General features: G+C 40.4%; 4 protein-coding genes across 8 annotated transcripts in view; 2 read left to right on the plus strand and 2 right to left on the minus strand.

Annotated features, from left to right (window-relative positions):
* Positions 1-2745: 2745 nt before the first annotated feature.
* Positions 2746-10903, minus strand: LOC127377628 (protein Wnt-7a). Its single transcript, XM_051425706.1, has 4 exons — positions 10534-10903; positions 9663-9889; positions 6681-6952; positions 2746-4525 (listed from the first exon to the last, which is right to left on the minus strand). The coding sequence occupies exons 1-4, from the start codon at positions 10722-10724 to the stop codon at positions 4043-4045; spliced, it is 1173 nt and encodes a 390-aa protein (XP_051281666.1). The 5' UTR covers positions 10725-10903; the 3' UTR covers positions 2746-4042.
* Positions 10904-11589: 686 nt separating this feature from the next.
* On the plus strand, positions 11590-15225 carry fbxw12 (F-box and WD repeat domain containing 12). The gene is made up of 10 exons (XM_051425758.1): positions 11590-11773; positions 11874-11911; positions 12015-12181; positions 12284-12408; positions 12728-12934; positions 13012-13176; positions 13336-13546; positions 13999-14180; positions 14330-14460; positions 14635-15225. Exons 1-10 carry the CDS (start codon positions 11675-11677, stop codon positions 14732-14734), a joined length of 1425 nt encoding a protein of 474 aa, XP_051281718.1. The 5' UTR covers positions 11590-11674; the 3' UTR covers positions 14735-15225.
* A 58-nt stretch (positions 15226-15283) lies between these two features.
* On the minus strand, positions 15284-19834 carry ptpdc1b (protein tyrosine phosphatase domain containing 1b). The gene is made up of 10 exons (XM_051424963.1): positions 19504-19834; positions 18950-19033; positions 18249-18414; positions 18004-18084; positions 17741-17859; positions 17526-17663; positions 16398-17413; positions 15768-15950; positions 15530-15640; positions 15284-15415 (listed from the first exon to the last, which is right to left on the minus strand). The coding sequence occupies exons 2-10, from the start codon at positions 19023-19025 to the stop codon at positions 15284-15286; spliced, it is 2022 nt and encodes a 673-aa protein (XP_051280923.1). The 5' UTR covers positions 19026-19033; positions 19504-19834.
* A 4071-nt stretch (positions 19835-23905) lies between these two features.
* Positions 23906-26423, plus strand: part of LOC127376857 (protein bicaudal D homolog 2) — a 43860-nt gene continuing 41342 nt past the window's right edge. For 4 of the 5 annotated variants that reach the window (XR_007887571.1, XM_051424200.1, XM_051424201.1 and 1 more), the window contains exon 1: positions 23906-24463. Coding sequence is in view for 4 of the 5 variants with exons in the window: in XM_051424200.1 (XP_051280160.1) it covers positions 24224-24463 (240 nt within the window). In the remaining variant the exon portion in view is untranslated. The remainder of the gene's footprint in view (positions 24464-26423) is intronic. The other variant, XM_051424203.1, reaches the window with a different exon arrangement.

A 26423-nucleotide genomic window follows, 5' to 3' on the forward strand; every position in this document is an offset into this window, starting at 1 on the left:
AATCATGTGTCAGAAGATTTATGGTCAGAGAGAGCGAAGGGGAGAGAAAAACTGGAGAGCACATTTTCTCGCTCCTCCTCCTCCTTCAAATTATTGTCTTTAGTGCTGTCCACTTGTTTGAGTGAAATGTTGGAAGCTGTTGAAACAAAATAGTCCACACACACATAGCCTTGTGTTAATGAAGGCCCTGTAAAATGTATACTTTAACAACTCTTTTACTGTGAAATTGTGAGTCATTTCCTTCGTCATTGGTGGCATATTTCTTAAGTTCTTTGGAAAAGTAAACGCAAGATGTTATGTTTCACACCTAACTGTAATTCTATGAATAGCTCTCGTGCAGACAAAAATGACAATACAATAGCTAAGACTGTAAAGAAAGATGATAACTTTTTTAACATTATAATTGGGTTTAGGTTTATAATATGAATTGGAAATATATCTTGAAATCTATCACTGGTTTCAACAAACGTCTGCATCATCAGTTAAATTTTAATTTAAGCTATAAATCTGATCACTGATGCAGTCAAGGCTGATCTAATGATAAAACAGAAAGCAGGATGGATCTTGCTTAAATATGTTTTGAAAGACTCATTGTTGGCTTTGACGCTAATTGCTGGCTGGAGCACACTGCTGGGCCGCCCTGATGTAACAGGTCATGGGAGCAAATCAGGGAAGCTGTGGCAAGTCTCCAGCAATAACACAGGGAGTGAGCCAGACAACTAACCATAAATCTGCAGCTACCACCAATTTCCAACTACTGCAGGTGACAGATGAGTGAGTGTGTGTGTGTGTGTGTGTGTGTGTGTGTGTGTGTGTGTGTGTGTGTGTGTGTGTGTGTGTGTGTGTGTGTGTGTGTGTGTGTATGTTTGTGTGTCAATGTGTGTGTGTGTCTTTATAAACAAAACTCCAAAGGGTAACGCAACCCCACTTCAGAGCAACATGGATATTACACCCCAGAACATCTTGGCATGGGCCTGGTCCTGTTTATGGAGAAACACAGCTAAGAGTATAATTAGCATTTCAGTGATCCTGCAGGGTGTCTGACTTAGGCTGCGATATCAAAGAAGGTGGTATTTTGTGCTTGTGACTCAATGAGGATGAAGTGACTGTGGCCTCTGTGTGGTGGTGTTTTGCACCTGACTGGGAAACATTGCAGGTGGATTAACTGGAGTAGTATCTAAACTGAATTGTTTGTTTGTTTGTTTGTTTGTTCTTTCTTTTAAAGGCATGTTATGCTGTAAATTATAGCATCAAAAGTTTGATGGTGAAAATCCTCATGATCAGTCCCTGTAAGGGCACCTTGTAACCTTACAGCACCGCATTCAAAGCATCCACACAAACGATTTTTCCTTGGTTTTTTAAAAGTTAGATTTACTGCAAGTGAAAGTAAATTAGTGACAAATATAAAAGACTCTAGAGATGTAAGTGTTTTGTTCATGAGATAATGGGATGTGCGCCTTAAACACAAAACCCTAGTTTAAGTTTAACCAGAGCTTTTTGAGCAGCTGCCTTTTCTTATTCGTGAGTCTTTTGTATCAATATTATGAAAGCTGAAAGCTTTTGTCAGACAGAGACAAGCCTCTGTTATTATCCCCTTCACGCCCTTTTCTCTTTATTCTGGGCAGATTATCATTGCCAATGACACACGATACGGATAATCTACTGTAAATTAAACCTGAATTCTCATGTGTCTCAGTTTTTTAAAAGGGGAGAGAAAAAAGGGGGGGAGTTTACAAGGAAAATGCCCATGTGGAAATTTACTAAAATACAGCACAGGTGAAAACTTTACAGGCTACATTTGTCACTCTCAGGGGATTATTGGGAGCAGGTTTTCCGTCAACACCTTGGGCCCGTCTCCTCACTCCACTTCCAGGCCGATGAGAGTGGAATCCGTAACGACTGTGGGCTTTAGCATCGTTAACATTTCCCTGACATGTTGGCCAGCCTCTCTTGGAGACTGCCCTGCATTTTCTCTGCTGCACTGGAGTTGTTGTAGCAACTAGTGGCCCAGGAGTGAATGAAGCAGATGTGCGAGTCATCTATCACCTGACAGCTCCCACTCCCCCGACTGAGCAAGTCATCTCCGTGACAGTCTGCCTGACCAGTCTCATCAATTACACTGGTACCCTACCATTAGAGCACAAACACTTTTCTCCTCTGACACATTCAACTGCTTCCCAGTCTGCAAGATGGGCCCTCAATTAAGGCTGAATAACTTTCCCCTCTCAAAGGACGTCTCTCTTTCTGTGGCAAACAGTATTGCACACATTGTACTTGTAGGATAAGCTCTTTGAAAACTGATTTACCTCCATGGTGACTGTATGATATTTGAGAATATTTATCTCTATTTTATGACTTTACGATTGCCTAATGATGATGCAAACCACATTATAGAAGAGCATTAATAAAGATTTACTTTTACGTTCACTTGAAAGTATAAGTAAGACTCTAACAGTTAACCAATTCCTCTATAATGAAGAATTCATGTAATTTATGTCATAAAAATTCTATAACTTCACTTCTACGTTGCTTAATGACAAGAACATTTTATGGTCAATATTTCTTTTCTTAAATTTTCACTCATTTTAAACTCTACATCATTTTTTCTTGTTATCTAGCAATTTATAGCATATTACAACTGCTCAAGTATATTTTATCCTTGCAAAACCAAACATTCTCCATAGGTTTTTTTAATATATGATATGACAGAGTGAGAATTGACGTATGAGGAAGCAATAACGGAAATCATCTCTTGTTAGTGTTATTCTGTTCCTGTATTCCATCAGTAGTAGTCATGAAACGCAGTAAACACAGACGTTTGAACATAGACACATATAAACAGTTCCTATCACTTACAATATACAACTATGGCAGTGACAGCAGAGGCCAACTTAACATATATCAGATTTCTTTTCACAAGGATTTAAAAACAGGTCTCAGGGTCAGGTCTTGACATTGAATATGCAAAAGATATAAATAAGACATTCATATAAAAATAGGCTTTTACAAAATATACTCTATTAACCAATATTTACCAAAAGTGGAAAATGTGCCTGTGTTTTTGATCAGTGAATAAGTCCTGTTAAGCTAAATCGGCTTGAAGTAAGCAATGCCATTGAAGACAGTCAGTAGAGCGTACAGCCTCCTACCTCAACAAGTGGGATTCTCTAGACTAGCAGCAAACAGAGGGAAGACTAACTCATGAGAGGGTCAGAAGGTCAATGTGAGTAGCCTACAGCAGTTTCATCTGGAACAGAAGTATTCTATTCATAATTCCAGGCAGATTCAAATCCAGTGTGTTAACCGTGGACAAGTTTTGATTGCTTTAATACACTAAAACCTCCCAACATTTAGTTATTTTTGATCCATAATGGACAAAATCAGTAGTTTCTTTATAGAATAAATTAATATTAATTATTTTCGTTTTCTAAATACAGAATGTTAAATATTACAAATGGCTGTGTCATTTCATCTGTGCACAGAGTGAGAACTACAGCAGTGTGTTCTGCCCAGCAATCACATCCACCATAATTCATTTGCATTGGCAAAGTCTATTTCCTAAATGTCAGAAAATGTCCATATAGCTTAAAGTCTTGACATTTTGCTTCACTGACTCACACCGTGGTCACCAGCCCCACATGCCACGGTACAGTTTTTCTCTTAACTGTGTTTAGTCGCACTGTTTCGACATTGCACCCCAACAAACACAACAGTCCAAGAAGAGGGTTGAAGAGCTTTGTGTGCAAAAGAATCATGACGCCCCATCGTCAGCTTACTGTATACACAGTAGAGTAGTTCCTCATTATGTATGAAAAGACTGTAATAACAGCCTTCTTGTAGAGTTTAAAAGTTCCAGTTTGTCCATGAAAACACAAAGACATGAACCCACATGCTCACATACATCATCATCAGACACACATGTTCACATTCACATACATACACATACACACACACACACACACACACACACACACACACACACACACACACACACACACATAGACAGACACACAAACACACACACACCATCCAATAAATATTCTCATTTGCATGTGTACACCTCTGTCCTCTCACTGCAGGTGTTGCATTTAACGTAGCAGCACCACAGAAACTTGCAGTTGCACTGCCAGACGCGGGAGTACTGGTGTGTGTTGTATCCCCGGCCACAGCACATCAAGTCACAGCCGCTGATGTGCTGCATAATAGTTTTGTTACACACCCTGCCCTGTGTCCCCAAGCTCCCCGTCACAGGGTCCGCCTCACAGTAGTTAGGCGACTTGTCTATGTACACCAGGTCTGTATCCGTGGGCTTCCGGTAAGAGTAAGGCTTCTTGATCTTCAGGAATTTAGGGCGCTTGTGGCGGCTGGCTTTGACTGGTTCCACGTGCACCGCAAGGGCATACTTGTCCTTGAGAATGTAGCCGAGCTCGCGGAACTTGGGAAGTGTAGTCCAGCAGGTTTTGGTGGTGCAGGAGCCTGAGACACCATGACACTTGCATTCCAGTCGCATGTTCTTCTCCAGGATCTAGACACACAAAAACAACTTAGTAATGTGGTAACAACCGGCAACTGTTAAAACACTCCAGTGATGAGTGAGAGTTACGCTCTCATGGTAGGTTAATAACAGCCATACTAGGTTATTAAAACCAATCATGCTGTTTACTAGAATAATGATTTCACTATTTTATCTGTTAAAGGCATTTGATAATGTTATTTTTATATGTATTTATATTTTTCAGAATTTAATTAAATTACAGTTCACGCAATGTCTACTTATTGTAAAACCCTGGTGTATTTCAGATGGTCTCAATTCACATTTCAGCTTTTGCACTTCAAGGCAAGTGACAAACGTGCAACTTAATAACAATGTGACTGACAAATACACTATGGTTGGGGATTAAACACAGCCCCACCACATTGCTGCGTGATACTATACACACAGAAGCCAAAATAATGTATCAGATTTCAGGCTCTGTGTGTGTAGTTACCACACACAACACACGAATGTCAAGAGTGACTGTACAAGGCGCCGAGTGACTAGGATTACTGCTAAACCCTGAACTGATGACAATGAGAAGTGCCATTGACTGAAACTGGAATTTTCTTTAGCAGCAAGGTCAATAGCAATTTCCTTTTGCTAAAATGCTAGGAGTTTGGTATGCGATATGGTCTTCTAAAGCCATTAACGAGATATTTATGCCTCTGTGTTCTTGGCAAGTAAACTGCAACGATAAAACCCAAATACAGACGTGTGAACAAGAACCCAAAAAGAAAACTACTTTTCTCTGAGCAAACCACTTCATAAAACCCTTGGCTTCAACTCCCTAATCCATCAGTTGTTCTGTGACCAACACTTGTGACAGCCTTTGTCTGGCCGTCTTCGATCAGGGAGCTGTGAACGGCGCTCCTGCTCAGTGTCACTGCTTTTGATTAGCATAAATAAAGGAAGAGGGGGGCTAGCTATCAAAACAGAGAGGCCATTTATTAGCAGAAAGAAGAGAAACGGAGGAAAACCGTGCAAAGTTTGAATCCACAATTGCAGTCTTTTTTGTCCCTGGGAGGCAATTTAGCTGTCCACATAAGCCAATTTGAATTCATGGTCCTGAAACGCACATAGAAAATGATCTACTAGGTACAATTGTGTGTGAGGAGGCCTTTCAGCCAGTGTGGGGATGGACGTGTCGGTTGTGTGAATCAGGCTACTTTGGCACGGTGAGACAGAGAGAGAGGATATGAGTTAACTTGGGCAAAGCTGCTTCCTTATTCTTCACTAACTCCTACCTCACTTTAGCTTTTTGGCACATCATTCCACTCAATCTCTAACCTCTAGACTTACTGGAGTCTCTTTGTCACTCTGCAGTGTTCTGCAGCCATGCATGCAGAAAAAAACATCAAATGAGCAGGTCAACACATCATGTAAACCATCCCTTCTTGCTCATTTTCTCTTATTTGTATTTTATAATATTATTGTTGTCTCTTGTTCCATTTTTATTTTGTAATACTCTTAATTTAACTTTAGCTTAAAATAAAATGTTTTTATTTTATTATCATCTTACAGTAGGCATGACCAGTTACATGGTATATTGACTCATCCATAATCCAATGTGGACCATATCCCTAACTATTGAGTTGAAACTGTAGATTGGAGTCAGTATGCAGGTGGAGTGTATATAACTACAGTCTTCTATACAGCAACGGAGACACATACAAATCAGTGATGATCGAACCTAGTAACCAAACAGTAAACACCCCTGTGGTGCATGTACAAGCACATTGCACCTGATGTGGGTTGATGATGTTAGAGAAATTGTGGGTTTGGATTGTCATAAAGGTAACTGTATACTGTCCCAATGGTGCAAAGCATGTGGGGGACTGGGCTAATGCCTTTTTGTACAGTGTCAATCTGTTTTCAGTGCAGAGATCTGGGTTGTAATCAAACCCTGCCACTTACACTGCTCTTCCCCTAAAAGCAGTCTTTTATTCCACTGCTTGTCCAATCTTGGCCCCACTTCCCAGATCTTTGGCAAGGTTCACCCTTGCCACATCATGGCAGGGACTATTAGTAGCTACTGAGGCCAGCCTTAGACTAGTTAACCACCGGTTCACGATCACAGGTAGTCGTCACTTTATATAGTCATTGTGCTGAATAAAGAGACATACTCATATTTCTAATCACTTACCTTGCGTCCCACCTCATTATTATGGAGGTTCATGAGTGTCCTTGCATTCTGTTTGACCTCCCGAGCATCGATGAATACTTTGGAGAGGTGCAGGCCATAGCTGATGTCTGCCGAGCAGCCTCCCCATTTCCAGCCTTGGTCTTTACTGTAGAAACCCTGCTTCTCCTTGTCACAGCTACAGTCGCTCAGGTTACCCTGTGTACAGGCGGCTGTAATGGCATGGGCCACCCCTGCTGCAATGATGGCGTAGGTGAACGCAGCCTCTTTACTGCCTAACAGAGCAGAAAAAAAAGCTGATGTATAAAATGTTGCATAGAGATTTTTTGAAACAGAGACAGATTGGTGTTTCTCCTCCGTTTTAAGGAAAATACAATAAGTACGTAACAGGACTTTTAAATAGGAAAACGAGATTAATTATTAACAGTATGTGTGCTTACATCACAGTCTTACTGACATATGACTCAAGGGCTGCAGTGTTTTGAAATCTGACCTGGAAACTGTCCTGCTTGTGAACCAAAATGGCTGCTGGCGGTATAGTCAACAAAGCAGTATGAATAAGAGGGTTGTCGGCAAGGAAGGGCTATTGATCCGTTCAGAAACTGTCACATTCTGTGTAAACTTATAAGGCACTGACATCAGAATCTTCATCCTGCTGTTATCTTGCCCTAAGTCCAGCTAACAAATCATTTACACACACACGGAAATATCGACAAATAACTAAAGGTTAATCTGACACGACTATTGTAGACAGAACCTGACGCTAAGTTTTCCAGTCAAATAATAAGCTGAGAAGAAATCACTCAGTAAGTCTAATATATCTTACTCTGCAATACTCTTACTATAAAAGCCTTATAGTATGCAAACAAAGCAATAATATTTCCTTCTAATACAATGTGAACGGTCCATAGAGTAATGAACATGCAGAAACAAGTAGTATGTTTTAATTTTCAAATCTGAGATTCATTATCATGCAAACAGGAAACTCCTAGTTGTAACATCCATCATATCTATGTGTAAATAAACTCCTCGTCTCTGTTTGTTCAAAACAAACATCATACTTTCTTTGTGCTTCCTCCTGCCACCACTATGTAAAGCTGCCATGTTTTTGATAAACATCTTGGATGTGTGCCCTTGCCATTGAAAAAAAAACTCATATTGAGGCATCAATTATGTGGACGTTTTTATAGACTTGATGGGCTCCAAGCCAAAAAAGAAGGTGTGTCAGTGCAGTCAGGCAGTTCTGACTGCACCGTTGTTAATTTTTCCCCTGCAGTTCTGAGTGCATGGGTTCACCACAAGAGATGGTATGTATTCTTCATAACCTTGTAATGAGAGGTGGAAGATATTAAAAAGAGAGTAGAATTCAAAAGCCTGTATAAGTTGAACAAGAAGTGTCAGTTCACTGCTCTTTTGCCATGTTTGTTTCTCTTTCATCTCTGCAGAGTCATGCACCTCTCAGTATCCAGCCTCTTTATATGGACCTCATCTCATACAGCTTAGTGTAACTACAAAGTGCAAACACAGTCGAGGCCTAAAATGGCTCAAAGCTGATGCACCTTGCATTACACATACGCATTATGTCAGTTCACTGGTCATTCTTCCTTCGCTTTAAGAACAATTGCAAGCTCTACCGCTCCACTCAGCCTGGGCATCAACAATGGCATTCATTTACAGCCATTGCCCTTCTACGCTAATCTGATCGGTGAAACCAATCTATTCGGTATGGCTGTCCAAGCCATAGACCTAAACTCCTGTCTTTAAAACACAGACCAAGACTCTTGATGAGCTAAAACCACTCATTCATAAAGGAACAGATTGTCAAACACCACTGTTTTCATTTCAGCAGCATGAAGAGATAATCCTTTCATTCCAACAGCAACAGGCAAGATGGCCCCAAACAGCTGGTCCAAGCTACTGACCATTGTGTTTTGTTTCAATAGTTCTGGTCTAGGCCTTAAAATATCTTAAAATATTTTTTTGTGTTTTTATGAAAACATTATGTGGCTATCAAACTCCTTACTCACTGACTGGGGCCACAAAAGCATCATTACACCAAATGTCATTATATTTCATTAAACCTAGCTCTTCCTGGTATTGATATCCTCGATTTACAACAATCTGTAATCCACCTTATTAGTTTGTAGCCAACAAACAAGCCACAAAACTCAAGCCATAATTTCAGCATCTGCTGATGTTAATGCACTCTTTATAGGAGACTTTTGTTTCAGTACTAGGAACATTGATTTAACTAATTGGTTTCTCTAATTTAGTACTTTCAGGTCTTGCTTTCCTCTTGGCCTTGCCACACTGTAACTTATACCCGTGGTAAGAGCTACGTTCTTACAGTGAGAGCCACAGCACCCATCACTAGACAGGATAAAGACCAGTGGAAATGCGTCTCCAGAGACTCTGCCGGGCTGAAAAGAAAGGCTGCAAACATTCACAAGTGCTTTGTTACAGTGCTGGCTTCAGATACCTTTTATACATGCTCAGAAAGCCCTACTCAATGAAAAGTCTAGAGCAAAACTAGGCCTGATGTAAATGACACTGGCTCCTTATGGGATGCTCCTTATACCATGGATGCAATAATGCAGGCCAGATGATAATTTATGTCATAATTTAAGAAGTTTGTCTGGTGCAGGTTTTGACTGGAGATCAAGAGAAACCGCTATTAGATTATGTTTTGTAAGATGTGTGGAAAATGATCGATGCCAAGGTCATAACTTTACAAATAGATGCCATTTTTATTTTTCAAAGGCATTAAGTCATAATTTAACTTCTTGATAGACCTAAATTATACAATAAACTTTGGCACAGCGGTTTGTTAATATGAACAATTTTGAGAGAAATTACAAGACTGTGCGCATTTTACGCACAAAGCGCACAAATACGCATGGAGGTGCGAGGTGATAAATTGTGTTTACTGCTGAAATTTGAAAAAAGTTTCAAATTGTAAACAAACGTTAACAGACAGCAACATACCCACTTTCAACTCTTTTCCGAAGACTGTCCTCTCTCCAAGCGCAGAGCAGTTCCAGCGCCCGTTTTTGAACTGAAACTGACACTCGTTGATGCCCATTTGGGCTCCCTCTCCGATGACGATAATGGCATCGGGGCGACTCTGGCAGATAATCCGTTGTCTGGGGGCCAAACCGGGGATCTTGTTACAGATTATGCTCGCACCTAGGGCCACCACCGACGAGAAGCCACTGTGAATGGAAGATGGACATGACTGAGAAAAAGTAGCCATCAACCATTTATATTTTACATTCAAATATTATGGCTGTTGGTTATTAAAGTTTGAGAGTTCCCATACTTTTCCACAACTTTTAAAATCAAATGCGTTTACGCTGTTTTAATCACACACTGTTATAATCTAACAATTTAATGCATCCCTGTACCACCAGACACTTTTAATGGGATGATTGCATTTTAACAGTAGAAATTATCACCAAAATTATTCCTTTGACTTTAGAAGAGATTATATTGCATAAAATGGCTGGGTTAAGGTGCACTTCCACACTAATTCTGTACATTAAAGGCTACACTAAAGTCGCAGATAGTTTTTAATTATTATTCCAGCATGCGTTTTACCAACCTTTAAAGGCATGATGAAGATAATGTCATTAAGTGATAAGCACTCAGTTGCCACGAGTCTGAGATAAGTTAACGCTCTTCCCTTAATGTTTTATTTATCGTTTATAAAATCAACCACCTACTTTGTAGCAAATATGCGACACAATAGGCGCTTTTGAAGGACCAACAACAGGTAAAAAATCTCAGCATTTATTCCAAGATTTTTGTGTTTGATAATAACAACAAACTAATGAGGAGTCAAACAAGCGCGGCTCACCCAATTTTCAAATAAACAATTCCTAGACAAAGTAAAACTCTTAAAATCCAGCGTCGTGTTCTCCGACTCATTGCGGCCCCGCTCTCAGTTACATGCAACGATCTGTAGCTGATGAATAACTCGGTTCTCTTATTCTCCGATCGATCACAGCACAGGTAACTCCAAAGCAACTCCAAAATGACGAAAAGCATATAAAAAAAAATAGTACACGCTGTGGAACTTTTACAAAATGCCGGCTAGGGTATCATCCAAACTCCTTTTACGTGGCCCCCTTTCGCTGGGCCCTCTTGTCATTGCGAGGGTGTCACAGGTAACCCTTGGGGAGAGCAAGTGCGATTATCTCTCTTTCTCACAGTTCCTCTGCTACCCGCAGGTCTTGGCTATATATCTGGCTCATCTATCTGGGGCGTGTTCACAGGATGGGGCCCTGCTGAAGAATCCCGCCAGGGCTGAATCACACACACTCATACACACACACACACACACACACACACACACACACACACACACACACACACACACACACACACTCCTCTGCTGTGAATTCACCTTGACTGATTGGGATGGCTTTTTTATTTGGTTTTTTAAGTGGGTCAGGGCTCAAGATAATATGGCCATAAGCTCAATTTTACGCAGATGTTGCCAGTTTTGCTTCACTGAAATTAACAATATTTTTTAAGCACTTGCAAAACAGAAGCATCACCAGAAAGCTGCAGATAAACAATATGAAAACAAAGACAAAGAAAGTAAGATGCATTGTTTCTTCTTACATTATTACCTCCTCAGACTGAATGCTGCTTTCACTGTCAGGTTACAGGGGGTTAAATCCCGCTTTTATAATATTTGACACATGCATTTATGTCCTTTAGTGTTAATTAAAAAAATAATAATCGAATTCATCCACTTCTCGGTTTTATAATGCATCTGATGCGCGCTACCTGCACTGCCTCTCGGTCCTGGACGTTTCTCTGGATCCCCTCGCTTTTATAATGGCGACATCTGGTGGCACAGTGGAGACCTTGCAGGCTAAAGGCAAACATACCATCCCATGTCCCTGTATTCTTTCCGTAGCTTTCCCAAAAACAACCGCTCCCTCTTTGACGTACAGGAGGGCGATAATCAGTGAATCACTGATGCCAGTATGGACCTTCAATCCCCGCACTTGATCGGTGATTGTCTAATTCATATCTTTACATTCCTGACTGAGGAAGACTTGATCAGTGCCTCCAGTGTGTGTAAGGTAAGCAGCGTCCAACTTGCGGAAGTAAGCCTCCTCCATGCAACAAGAGCGAACATATTCAAGTGAAAAGTGTCTGAAATTGTGTCCGATATATTTGTAGGATTGGCATGAAGTTGCAGAGACTCCTTGGCTATGGAGGTGAGCTTTGTCTATACTTTAATGTCGGTCCCTTTTTCCAGCGTCAGAGACATAAATAAAAATAAATACTATGTAAACACCCACTTCTATATGCCGACCTCAGGAGGATGTGTCTGCAGCGCTGGAGTTTCTGTAACTTTGCTGTTTTGTTGAGCGAACACGTGAATCACTCATGGAAGAGATACTTCCTGCGACGCTGCTACTTAGAGACGAAGATGACGAAAGGTCGCACAGGAGGTTACACCTGCAAAAGCCTCAGAGGACACACAGGTATGCTGTCTTGTTTGCTCTCTGGGGTCATCTTTGCCTGACTTCAATGTGTGTGTCTCTCATCTTATTTTTTATTTTTCATATATCTGACACATCCATCAGGCAGGGTGGTAGGTTTTGTGTACCTGCAGGAGAATTCAGCTCAGCTTCCTCACCTCTGGAACAGCAGTGCCACAGTGTGCAGTGCCTCTACTGATGGAACAGTTCGAGCATGGAACATCCACAATGTCAGTGCAACAACCCCCCCCGCATATCATCATTCACACATCACATTATCTATCAGTCCATGTCTAAAACATACATTTCCAAGTAGTTATTTTTTTGTTAGATGTGAGATGCCACAAAGTAAACCCAGAAGTGAAAGTGGCAGTGTTTAAATTCAGGCATCATATTACATTCATACCTTTTATTTACACTAAACCAGGGATATGTACCGCAATCATGTGTCTCCAAAAGCCACCCTGTCCTTGGCTAAAAGCTGAAAAGCCACTGGATTAAATGCTCCCACCAAGGCATTTATCTGACCCTGCACCTTTTTTCTCTCAGGGTGAACTCCTGTGGTGCAGTCCTGTGCAGAGTCCTTTGACAGGGATTGTCAGTGATGAACAACGTGAAGTTGTGATCACAGCAGACTCCACAGGCCTCATCAAGACCTGGCAGGGCAAGACTGGCCAAGAGGTGGCCTCCTTTTCTACTGCATCTCCACATTGTACACTACTACAGTATAATGTCAACAACAACTGGTTTCTGACTGTAAGTAACCTCAGAATTGTATCAATCTTAAAATAAAACAGAATTTTAGTAAGTAAAGTGTACTTTTGATTTTCTAGGTTGGAACCAGTCAGGGATCTGTGTATACACTAGCTGATTCAGCTTTAACTAAAAAGTCCAGCGTAATGGTGTGTGACACCTTTAAAGTCAACATACTGCTAGTTTCACCTGACAAGAAATGGATCACTGCTGGAACCAAGGACAATGATGACTTAAGTCCAAAGGTATTTCTTGTTGTCTTTGACAGTCTAACTTTTGTGTTTCCTGCTCTGGTCTGTTCCTCTGTGTCAATGACACAGTGGGAAAAAATAGGTGGTCAGAGATAAGAAGAATAAAACATTAATACACATTTTATAGATTTGTGTTCTTTGGTCTGTTTCCAGGTGATTTACACTGAGAGTCTGACCTTTCCGTCTGAGGACGAAGATCTTCTGTGCCAGTCTGTGCCAGTCATTGGGTGCCAGGCTGCTGTCTTCATACCCACCCAGCCTGCCAGACTGGCCATCATCCACCACAACGAGCACCCACACAACAAAGCCCTCACTGTCTTCGATGTCAGCATTAAAAAGACTAAGTACAAGTCAGAGATCCAGGGTGAGGACTGAGATATGTGCAGATTAACTTTAGTATGCTTTAAATGTGATATGGAATCTTACATTAGCCATTCAAAAATTACAGTCAGTTTGTGAATCAAGACTGCTGGTACAAAAACGTGCATGCAAAGACATTTCCACAATGGAATTTAGTGTTAGAAAAGTACCTATCTTGTCAGATACTCAAAAGTAAGAGCAAGGGCTTGTTTCTAGACACCTGTTCTCTGTGGTCTGTCAAAGGTAATACTGGGAAATGTGCATAATTTAAATCATAATTTAAAATTGATTTAAGTTAAATAGATTGGGTGAAAGTGTGTACCCCAAAATATATAAATAAAAATGTATGCTCTATGACAGCTCACTATCGCAAAGTAAATCCTATAATATACAATATACAAGGTTGGATTTTTCCTGGCTTGTGTTGAAATCATTTAAAATCTCTTCTCATCTTAGTCCAGCAGGTGGAGTCCTTCCCTTTGACAGTGAACAGCAGGTCCTCAGACATCCTTCTAGAAGCCAAGGACAGCAACTGCTTAGTGTTGGCAGCTAACCAGGAGCTATGGGTTTACTCTCTGAAAGGAGCCCTGCTTGCTAGCTTTAAAGAGCATACCATGCCTATTTCTTCCATATGTGTGGTAGGCTGTTTTCTCAATTGAAATTGAAATAAATATCCCTTCACCTGTTGAAATTGTTTGTTTTATACAGTACATTATACCCTCTATGTGAAGAGCCACATTTAAGTGTCTGAAAATGGGGACCAATTAGTCTGTTTTCACATTAACAGGATCGTTTTCGCGTAGTGACAGCATCGCAGGACCTGTCCTTACGAGTGTTGACATGGAGAAATGACAGAGACCGTGGGTTGACTCTGGAGAGCCGATACCACTTACTCGGGGGCTCTCACACAACATCCAGGTACTGTATGCTGTATGCTTTAGCATGGGTCTGATGTATCAGCAGCCAAGTTAGCATCAATAGTTACTAGTGATGCAACAGCCTGAATACAGCTCAATACAGTGTTTTCTCTGTATCTCCATGTTGCCTTAGCAGCAATTTCCTAATGTTATTACTTTATGCTATGTGTTCCAGAGGGTTCACTCATGTTGCCTGTGACTACTCCAGCATTGTGGCCTCGGTAGAAGGGAAAGATGGGAAAGATGTCCTAAAAGCTTATTCTTTCACCTCCTGAGCGTCACTGTTCCACAAAAGGTGCCTACTAGTGAGCAGGTTGCACAACCTACTGGAAGGAGGAATTGCTTTTATTATGAAATGATTATCAGATGCTTACATTGGGATGTTCTTTGGTAAGTTTATGTTTACAGAAAACAGAATGTATTAGGTATTACAGATGATGCTACGTTATGGTAAAGGCATTGACACAATGTGTGAACAACAACCTTGTTAAGAAATGAGACGGTATAAAGGTAATATTCTATAACTATACTTTTTGAGCTGAGGCATGTCAGTGTTGATGTTGTTGTGACCAGTCTTAAGGCATAATGTATTGCAAAATATATCTTGGTCACCTGTTCTTCAATGTGCTACGTCCACTCACTACTGAGGTAAGAAAATAGTTACGTATTAGTGTCAATACTCTACATATCATAAATGTTTATCTTAAGCCCACATTGACAAAATCAGTTATTACATATTAAATCATTTTGTTGCAAGGCACAAAAGCATCCTTGTCTCTTTCATACCCCAAGCACTACACTACATTTACCATGATTGGTAGTACCTATACACAGAAAGGAGACATAAGCGCCTCATCTGCTTCGATGGCCGCACATCTCATCTCCTCAAGGACACAACGTAGGACTGTAGTCACAGACTCGTACACTCTGCTTCCATCGTCTGAGTCGTTTTTTATCTGTTCAAAGGCAAACAAGACTCTCAGATAGTTGAAACAAAAACCACGATGAGGAGGAAATGAATTAAACTGTTGACATTAATCCCAAAAAATTACAGGTACTGGATTTCTTACCCAAGTGAAAGCCTTGATTGTACGATTCAGGAATGCATTTTCAACCCTTTCTGGTATCAACAGCATATGAGCCATACAATCTAGTATGCACATCAGTGTTTCTTTAGAGGCCTAGGAAGAGATGAAAAGGAGGGTAAAACTAAAATATATATTTGTTGTATGTTGTATATGTTATTTTCCAGGTAATTCATTGTAGTACTATTATCGTTTCAAATGTGAATCAACAGTATGCACTGACCTGGTCGAGTGTGTTGAGGACACTTTGAGGATCAGTGTTGTGAGGGTTTAAGGCTTTGGCTTCGTGGATGGAAATGACCGGCTCTTTAAGTTGCTCCAGCCATGCCCACATGAGCCCAGTGAGTATGAAAGGATCCCGCTCCATACACAGCCTTTCCCAGCCACCACCTTGGTTCAGTTCTGCCTGCACACATTCGGACATTCTGCATGTTAGACCCTGTCTGCCAGTATGTGACTGAGGCACCTTATTCAGAAACCTTCTGTTACCTTCATGAGTCACCAAGCACAAATTAATAAGAATTTTGAATGCCATGTACCAGTCACTGTGTGGATTAATGTGCGTTGTTATTGAGCTGTCCTTCACTTCTAATTAGGAAAGGTAATTTTGTCCAAATCAACTAGACAGCTAAAATAAAAATGTAATGTCAGTAGAAGGACTGCGTTTTTTGGACTAGGGTGCATGGAATAATGCGTAATTGTAGTCTGTCATGAACATCCAGCAGCTGTATGTAACTGACACATTATATCAGTCTTTGTGGTGGACAAATTCAAGCATCATTTTTAATGCTATTATACATGCATGCCCTCCATTTCTACAAATACCACCACATCACTAGTATGGGTCTTTTACCTGCCAGGCCAAGACTTTGTTCTTGTGCTCTTTTTCTCCATCAAGAAAAAGGTCCACTGCCAGTGCCTGTGCCACTAGCAACCTCCTGGCATCCAGAGACAACTCTGACTGCAGGGTGATAAAGGGCACCTCCGACTTCTCTGAATGTTCCTCTTTGCAGTTCATCCCATTCATTGTTACCTCTTCCCTCTTTTCTGCCTTCCACCTGGACAACATGTTACCCTTTTTAGTAGGTTCACTGTTTCCCACAGACTCACTACGTTGGATCTTTTTCTGCTTCACTTTCTTCAACAGAATGGATCCATCTTTTTGTTTTTCTACATTTTTGGCTTGCCAGAGTGAGCATGTTGAGCTGTGTGAGATGTCAGACATGTTGCTATTGCAACGTTGGGGCTGGTTTGCAGGGAGAGCCGTTTCGGGTGGGGAAATGGACATTTCAACATTACTTTGTGACAAAGAGCCAAGAGGTTGTGTTAGGAGGTTGAGCTGTGAGCCTAGTCGTCTCAAGTCGGACTCACTGTAGCTCAGACTTTTGCGATGGTAGAAGATGGCCGGCTCGTTGAAATGCCTGGGTAAGGTGGGCGTACCTGGTAAGCGTGGCTCCTTTGCAAGCTCAGGGCCCATCTGCTCAATGATGTTAAGAGTCATCTCTATGTCATCAATATCTGGGGCCTCCAGAATGTCTTCCTCGATCACCTGTCGATTTTCTGCAATGTCCACCAGCAGTCTAGACACTACCTGGACAATCTTTGGCAGGTGCCTCAGCTGCTTCCTCTCATAGCCATGCAGTATGTGTCTCTGGCGGTTCAGATACTGGGACAGGGTGACTGGATTGTATCGAGGCTCAGCACAGGAAAACACACTCCTCAAAGGGGCAAGGAACTGGACAAACTCTCTGACGCAACGCAGCTGACCTCGGGTCTGGATGGAATTGGGGCGTTTAGCACGTACATATAAAATAGCCTGGTTAGCAGTCATCCTGGTAGCGTAGGCCAAGAAACTTGCTAACAGCACACCTGGAGGGAAGAAAGGAGAAACCCTTCATTGTGTTTCAGATTGTGCAGATGAAAGCACAAACTGTTCTGAAAGTCAAAATACTCTATACTCTAACATTCCCTACAAAGCTACCTGTTCTTCCAAGACCAGCGTGACAGTGGACTGCTATCCTTCCCTCCTGCAGTGCGAAGGCCATGACCTTCACCATGTCCAGAACAGTGGTGAGGTTGGCCACTCCATAGTCACTCCAGCCAAAATTGTAGAAATAAACTGAAATGGTAAGTTGTTTTAAGTTATACCTGAGCAACAATACAGATTTATCAAGAAATATTATCCGAAGCACTTACTGTTGTTTTCCATGAAGACCTCTGGGCGGTATGAGAAGCCACTTTCTGGCTCCAGAGGGTTTCCACAGCTGGCATGTTCACCAGGTATCTGTAGGTTGATCACTGTTTTAATACCATACCTTGACACACACACACACACACACACACACACACACACAACACAAAAACAGAGACATTAATACTTCATTATTCTCATCTCAAAAGATTCTGTGTGTTCTTAGTCAGGAAGTGACTGAAAGATCTTGAAACAAAGTTGTATATACCTTCTGAATTGATCAATGATTTTATATTCCTTAATGATTTCTGTTGAGGGTCTGGACATAGCGAGAAGATGATCAGTAATCCTAAAATAACAGAGAAAAAGTTAATACACACTGTTTTCAGTCCAGCTACTGTAACATAGTTTTAGAGAAAATATGAATACATATTACTGAAATAGATTATTTAGAAAACTGTTACATTTTGTTGTTCTATCACAACTACTAAGGTAGAACAATCGTGTGTGTACCAGGATGAGTAGAGGCCTTTTATGGCCTGTTGGTCATCAGTCCAGTAACTTGGGTTGTCATACTTGCAGGCTTGGCCTCCACAGCCGATAGAGCATTGCATATGTTCAGGGACAACATAACGTATTGCTTCTCCTACTATCGTGTACTTCGCTCTGGGAGCTTTGACTGGAGTTATTATAAGGAGGGAGGGGGGGGAGAAAAATGTTGGATATTAGACATATTGTATTTAATCTAAAATTGTAAGTAATGTAATTGACCTTTTTGTGGATTGTATTTCATTTGTTCTGTTGTTATAATCTAAAAAATGTAACTGGGAGCTAGTTTTCTCTGCAGAGTTAAAAAATAAAAATATATAATAATGTAAAATATTATTAAAATCCCATGAGATGTTTTCATATCCTTAGAAACTATAGTAAAGCAAAGAGACTCCACCAAGTATAGGTTGTTCTCTAACAGCTAAATAATAAAGATAATCGGTGGTGCTCACTTAGAGGTGTCTAATCCTAGGCTGGCATTGAAAGTCTGTCATCAGAGCATTACAGTAAAAATAGCCACTCTACTGAAACATTTGAAATGCATTTTACAGTGGCATTTTGGTGAAATAAAAACCTGTAAACTATGCTCATAGCTGACCACCTAAATGACCTTAAGTCATTAACTGAACTCATTGTATTGATGACCAGCTACCATCCTTACTTACAGTATTCCATCAGAGCTCCACCTCTTGTATTTGCATGGAGTGCCATATTAATAGTCAGGCATTCTTCCACAGTCATAGCAGAGCCTGCACACACATACATTTACCCTGTTACACTATAATATTCACTTCATCATATGCATTCTGTAAACAATTGATGCTGTAGGCTTTACTTTGAGGCAGAAATACAGTACTATTACAGTACAGTACAACAACCGGTGCTCTATAATTTATTATTTTGGACTATGAAAGTCTCAGTTTGAGATTGAGTGATCAAAATATTTTTATACATGACAAGTCAAAGATCTACATTCTAAATCATATTCAAGTCAAATGTAAAGCAGACATAATCCATTTTAAAGGATTGGGAAGCTTCCATTTTAGCTGGTAGTTCTACTTCAGTTGCTCATCGCAGTACAAAATTCCTTATCACTCCTCAAGACCAGTGTGCATAATAATTAACTTTGTATTAGCTAACAAAGAAATAAATGCAACCAATCAAATGATTAATACAACAAAATAAAATAAGTAATAATTAATTAAAAAAACAGACTTACCTGTAGTGAGACAAGAGGCTTGTGAACACCATCTCAGAAAACAAATGGTTCATAGCTACAGTTGCCAACATTTCTGGCATCAGTCTCAGCTCTGACGTTGTCTTTCCCTCTCCAGGTCTGTGGAAAGTCAATCCTGTGGCTTCGCTTGATTTGATTCGTCTCAGATTATCTCTGTGCTGCGGGGTGGGGCACGAGTACTCACAGGATCGTGTGTGCTCCTTTGTGGAAAGCCATGTATCTCACCAGGTTGACAGGTGAAGTACGGGAATATTTTCACCTCAAGAATGTGTTGAGAAGTATAGCAGAGATTGTGTCCTTTCTAATTATCACCATGCACATATTCCTCCTGTCTGTGGCTCTGGGGGGAGTGTAGGGCTATTCCTGACTCCTCCTGGATTAGACAACTAATCTTATTACAGTAAAACAACCATATAGAGCACCCACTACTCAACAAAAACTCATACTATAGCCACATCACTATTTCCTTTTGCTGGACTGTTATGATACACACTGACAATACATTCTCTCTGTTAATACACATATTACCATTAGTAAACACCTGTGCTGTTCACCTGACCAGATTCTCAACATGTCTATTATACATGTGATAAATGATGCGCTTGCCTATTGTTGTGAATAAGTACACATACATTTTGGATTTTTGTCATGAGAGTTCAGTGGATGTCTGAAACCAACATACTAAAACTCCTCTGCCCTGCTGCTACAAATAGTGGGACCTTATTAACATAGCAAGTAGATAAAAACTGATTGGCTTACCTTGCACCTTGCTAAATCTGGTTACATTTAGGTTAATGAGGAGAGCTCAGTCTATGAAGTACAGCTTTTGGAGGGACTTCAAATCCAATAATCCCAATGCAATCCTAAAATGCTGCTGTCTATATTATAGTAAAAATGGATAGAATTCCCTTCTGAATTTATAGTTTAAAATATGCTTTTAGTGAGATCTGTTCCTATAACCTTTCAATAACTTTTTTTTCAGTCAGATATTTTATCTTAAATTTGTGGATTCTTGCCTGTTACTTCCTTACTTTAATCCTGCCTAATGCTACTTTTTTTATTTATGGTTTTGCAACTGAGTACCATCATAGTACAAACGGTCAATATAAATATCCTGTATTTTTGCACAAAAACATATATCATCAATCCTATTATCTAATTTGAACTATTTATCTATGATGATTATGGAGCTTACAACTTTAAAACATGACAATTGCAGGTGCTTTCATACAGGACATAAGAGGTCAGTGGATAGTTTGAAAATAAAACACCTATGGGAGAATTGAGAGGCTTCCAATGACTTGGAGGGTTGTGTTGTTTTTTCCTTTAAATTGTCATCCATCTGTATATAAATATTCACATGTCTTAATGTCTTTGATTGTTCAGTACAGATATAGATAATATAATTTGCCCAATAATTTCCCTTAAAATTACATATCGTTAAACCACTAAAAACATCTCAGTTTAGCTATGAAGCGGAAATAACTACTAAGAACTAATCAGCAACATGATGAGAGTAACAGAGAGGAACAGGGATAAAACATTCTGTCAACACAAAACTTCTAAGCCAAATGCATGACATGTCGTGTATGTAGAGTGAGATAAGGCCCAGAGTAAATCATAGGCATGACTGTGATTTTCAGGCATAGCTCACGGTCTTACCATGGCAAATACAGAGGGGTGCAGAGCCAAGAGCGGTGCAAAACAGAAAAACTAATTACAGCAACAGAAGACACACCAACATTTCACAAATCATTCATCAATAGCCAATCAAACAATTAATCATCATTAATATTTAACTCCAGTCTTGATGGGCCTTTGATTAAGTTAAGAAATGGGAAAGATACTTTGTCCTTTTCCATCTCCATTTTGTTAAATGTGTTGTGTTATCTGTTGTCTTAGTGTATTTCTGAAACTGACTGTTTTCTGACTATCATGTAGTATAGGTGGTCAGCAGGCAGTAACACAAATCAATTTGTAAAAACAGAAAATCAAGTTATTGACAGCAGCCTAATCATTTTTGACAGTTATGATGCTTCCTGTAATTTATACGATGCAAATGCTTAAGCAAATGTTAACAAACAAACAATTCACATTGTATTACAGATTTTATGAAGTTTGTGAGTAAAATGTGATCACAGGCAGAAAAAAAATCAAAAGAAGACACTGTTTGAAACAAATAAAACCACTGTTAACAGTCACAAGGGACAAAACAAGTATCCTTGCACGAAACATGTCTTGTGATCCCTTCAACCATGTGATGCTTTAGATTTAATCTGTAAGTTAAGTGTACTCTTATCCGTAACTGTAAACATAAAGGCTATCTTTCAGCCCTAAGTCTAAAGCTAACTAATCAGTGGTGTAATAAGTGAAAGAAGCAATACCATACTATGAAATACTCCATTACAAGTAAATGTCTTGCATTCAAAATATTACTTGAGTAAAAATAGAAAAGTATTATCAGCAAATTTAACTTAAAGAATCAAAAGTAAAAGTAATTGCTTTGTAGAAAAAATCCCCCTGTGAGTGTTATATTACATATATTACTGGATTGTTAATACGTACATTAATGCATTCAAGTAGCATTTTGATGATTTAGCTGGTCGAGGTGCAGCTTATCTACTTTATATACTGTTAGCTAATTTAATCTTTAAATTCCCCCTTAACTCAAAAATGTTTTTCTTCTTGTTGCTACAGTTGGATGTTTGAGTGTCGCTGTGCAGAATGATGTATGTGCAGAGTTTGACACTCAAAGGATGTTTTTCGCATTCATCTGCTGAAAGTGGAAAGTTTCTCTGTGCTCACTGAAAATCTGAAGCATGATTTGTGGCATCACAAATAGTTTGGAAGTCAAGCCCAGTGTCCAGTATGTAACTTATAAAAGTATGATGAAGACACTTGAAGCCACCAGTGCACATACACTGATAATTGACTTTACAGTGAAGCTGGAGACATATTGTGTCCAGCAGGAAAACTTGAGTGAACACAATTTGCATTTTTATAGATTCTGGACTTTTTAATGAGACAGAAAAAGTAGAAGCCTTACATGACTTTAGGGGATCTTTAACAGTATATGTTATTTTGTATATATAAACATATCAGACAAACATTCTGATAAGCAAGCATACATTTTCCATTTGATATATAGTATTGTAGTATACATGCACTCTGAAATGGAAATACAAACTTTTTAACAGTACATGTTAGGTTTTGTAAAGTAAAGTACAGGTATATCAAAAATATCCATTGCATCAGTACATTTCCACCACTGACAATAGACCTTTTTCACAGCAGACATTTTGACTTGTTGTAGCATGAAAAGCACAGGTGTAGCCTAACGGATAACGTGAGATGGCTCTGTTCAAATAGGAAGCAAAACCAGTCAACCAGCGTGCACAATACTGGGGCCCTGAAAACCTGCAGACCAAAATGGAATTCAGCCATAATTAATGTTATTAATTACACTTGTGTTCCTTCCATTGACACTATATATATAGTTATATATAGCCCTAATGACATGTTAAATTGTCAGCCTTGAAAAATGAGTATTAGGTACGCATTTAATTATTATAACAAGTTACACAATATAATATTACAATTCATGAAAGCATACATTTAAGAAGTAATTACTATGAATACTTACTCATGAAAATTAGTGCTTTCATTACACGTAGCTAGAGTAGAATAATAAACAGGTAATGTAAATAAAAATCTCAGACTGGCTTGATTTCAGTGCAGATGAGACCCTTTCATATGTGACCCCCAGTGGCAAAAGTGTGAGCACATTTACCTGTGGAGATTACATTAATGCATCAACTCTTCCGACAGATGGCAGCAGATATACATGCACAGCTGCCACAGAGCAGTCGTCAGGCCGTCTGTTCTACGACATAAAACCGCTCGGACAGAGATTTCCGTGCTCCACATAAGCACATAAACAAAGCCTAATGGGAAATGAGTTCAGTTCCTGGCGTAGGCAGAGCCCCTTTCGTTGGCTTCACGCACTACAAGTACTACATTTCCCGAAAAGCACTGCCTCCCTGTAGGAGCTGTCCCAGCTGGTTGCGTAGGTGCAACGCATTCAGCAAACGGACCATTCAGCTGTTTCAAACAAGCCGGTGTTGATAATAAGAGCATACCGGAAGCGGATGTAATTAGCCTTCAAAATAAAAGAAAATCGCACTTACAATTTAGTTATTTATCAACATATTTACACTTGCTGCATATTATTACTACGTGTATTTTATTTCTGTTCGAGTACGTGAACTAAGTAAAATAAATCTACAACCACACATGATTTGAAGCCCATTGTCTTCGACAAGAGTTTTATTTTGAAAGTACAAGCCAGAAGTTGTACATCCTTTTTTTTTCTGTCTTGGCAGTTGGTACTCCTGCTCCGGCGCTTTCGCTCCGACAAGCCGGGGGAGAGGTGAAGGCAACGCAGGATCTCAACGATGGAGCATTTTTAAGAGATAACGACGAGCTCCCCCGTCGGAGATAATTGAACCGAGTCATCTACATGACCAAAGAAACGAGACCGGCAACGAGAAACGCAAGCGTAACAATCATGCAATTTAAATACAGACGAATTTGAGCAACCTCTTCTTCTTCAAGGTTACATCTCTTGAAGACGCCCCCTCCCCAACACCCCCCCCTTGTCGCAGATCAGCTGGCGTTGGTTGATACCTCACCGGTGCCGACCATGTCCGTGGAAGAGCAGGGATACCCCGACGCGATGCTGCTGCTGGAGGCCGGGCCGGAGTGGATGCGGGCCGAGATCGAGCGTCTCTCCCGGGAGCTGAGTGAGACCACGAACGAGAAGATCCAGGCGGCGGAGTATGGGCTGGTGGTGCTGGAGGAGAAGCAGCAGCTCAAACAGCAGTACGACGACCTGGAGATCGAGTACGAGGCCGTCAGGCAGGAGCTCGACCAGCTGAAAGAGGTAGGCTGTATTTCTAAAAGCGCAGAATATGCCTGAAATAGGCTAATAACAGTATCAAATAACTAGTATCCACAGGCCACCATGGTTATTTTAGGGCGTATGCTCATTTGTTATAGTAAAATATAAGCTCTCACTGATCTTATCGTTTGTATGGTATGCGCATGATCTCCTCACTACAATATGCTATCTAGGGACTTGGTTTGCTGGGACACTTGGGCAGGTATAAGTCATATAGCTGCTTTTCATCCTACAAGGTCAAAACTGCAAGATGGGGAGGGGATGCTTCCTCTGTAGGCTGCTCCACACCCCACCCCCTCTTCACTCAGGGTGTCCCCAATTGCACTGCCACCTTTTTATTTATTTATGCAACTCTTATGGCCCCTTCTTCAAGACATTCCTGTCTGACTCATGGCCTGGTGTGTTTCCACCCCCCACACTTCTGTAATGTCTTAATCTTGAGTAGATCTGCCGAACTGTAAAGATATGACCCTTATTACAGGTTGTAATCTGCATTACCTCACCCACGCATGTTTGATAGGGGACATAAAAAGCGATTTTCATTCAATTGTAACCTTCTGTGTTTGTGTTGGGTTTGATTCTGATCTTCAGGCATATTTTAGCTTTTTTAAAATGACATTTACATGTTGAGATGACATTCAAAACCAACACCTTTTCAGATGTTTGATGGGCATTAGATCTCTTGTCAAAGTGTCTTTTTCTTTGCTCAGTCCCTCCACTGTGAACAAGAATTACTAGTTTAGTTGGAAAGGGGCGGGAGTAGGTTTGAATTTTCAACGTTCCCGCTCAGAAGAGAGAGAGAGAGAGGGATGAACAACTTGCAGAGGAGACCAAACGAGTTACGACCTTTTGGGAATGGAAAGAATGTTGAGAGTGACGGTTCAAGCTGCGCCAGAGAGTCAGATAAAGGATGTGTCTGTTTTTCTGAACAGTGGCCGGACTTATTCCCTACTGTTAACACATTGAGCTCAATTTTCTTCACCAGAGCTGTCTTGTGATTAAAGAGGAGAGAAATGTGGGTTTTAGAGTGACGTTAGGCAGACAGTGTCGCTAACGGCTGCAGCATCTGGAAAAAAAACAGATTCCCGCTCTGACACAGGCTTGTTCACGGTTGCTCACATCCTCCTTTGAGAATATGGGTTCTTCCTGTGTCCTCCCACTAGGCCAGACAACCAATAGCTGAAAAATCTGGCTTCATGGTAAACCCCTTACTGTTTGCCAGAAACCTGCTCATTTCTCCCTTGGGGTTTTGTGCGTTTCAGTAGAGAAGACACCACATACGGAGAGGTTTTCAGCTTTCTGCTTCTCCCTCTTTGCTGTCTGCCTTCCAGTGGCCCTCTCTCTTGTCGTTGTTGTTGCTCAAAGGAGGAGGTCTCAGGAACTCCTGCTCAGTTTCCCATGCATGTCTTTGGCAAGAAGGCCTAGTTCTGCCACATAAGAATGAAAGCAAAAAGCTCTGAATAGAATAGACAGCCTGAAAACGTTCTTCAAGAGTAACTATGGCAGCAAACTAAAGCAAATAAAAAGAAGTGGGGACATTTGTGGGACATTTTTTGTGTTTTTTTTTAAAAATTGGTTGAAGTCTAATTTTAAAAAGCCACTCTCATTGTGAGTCTGGTTGGACTCCTGTGTCTGATCTTTCTTTCTGTCTCATAATAGCACACAAACATCCATCTGTGTGGGTAATAAACTCAATTGTTTGCTCAAAGCTGCGACAGAGTTTCTTTCTTTTGCCCTCAGGGCTGGGTTATAGTGATTGTAGATCACTGGTCAGATGACCATAAAGACCATAGCTATGTTCCTTTATCCCTCTACCCAACCCCCCAACACAGCCTCTGCATGAAGGGCAGAAATGATGCTATCACAAGAGAAATACAAACACATTCTTCTCACATCCCTCTCCACTTCCTCTTTATTGTCTGTAGAAAAAAAGTAGATAGCG

Source organism: Dicentrarchus labrax, unplaced genomic scaffold (assembly GCF_905237075.1).
Source record: "Dicentrarchus labrax unplaced genomic scaffold, dlabrax2021, whole genome shotgun sequence".
NCBI lineage: Eukaryota > Metazoa > Chordata > Actinopteri > Moronidae > Dicentrarchus > Dicentrarchus labrax.

Bases quoted from the DNA above. Each gene is read 5' to 3' on its own strand.
- ptpdc1b (XM_051424963.1), bottom strand. From the start codon at position 19,025: ATGACTGTGGAAGAATGCCTGACTATTAATATGGCACTCCATGCAAAT. The intron at 18,415-18,949 runs GTAAGTAAGGAT...TAATAACTCCAG, and splicing joins TGGAGCTCTGATGGAATACT to TCAAAGCTCCCAGAGCGAAG. The intron at 17,664-17,740 runs GTAAGTGCTTCG...TTACCATTTCAG, and splicing joins GGTCTTCATGGAAAACAACA to TTTATTTCTACAATTTTGGC.
- fbxw12 (XM_051425758.1), top strand. From the start codon at position 11,675: ATGGACCTTCAATCCCCGCACTTGATCGGTGATTGTCTAATTCATATC. The intron at 11,774-11,873 runs GTAAGCAGCGTC...ATATATTTGTAG, and splicing joins GTGCCTCCAGTGTGTGTAAG to GATTGGCATGAAGTTGCAGA. The intron at 14,461-14,634 runs GTACTGTATGCT...TATGTGTTCCAG, and splicing joins GGCTCTCACACAACATCCAG to AGGGTTCACTCATGTTGCCT.
- LOC127377628 (XM_051425706.1), bottom strand. From the start codon at position 10,724: ATGCTTTTCGTCATTTTGGAGTTGCTTTGGAGTTACCTGTGCTGTGAT. The intron at 9,890-10,533 runs GTGAGCCGCGCT...TTCCATTCACAG, and splicing joins ATTGTTTATTTGAAAATTGG to TGGCTTCTCGTCGGTGGTGG. The intron at 6,953-9,662 runs GTATGTTGCTGT...CTGCTCTGTTAG, and splicing joins CGGAAAAGAGTTGAAAGTGG to GCAGTAAAGAGGCTGCGTTC.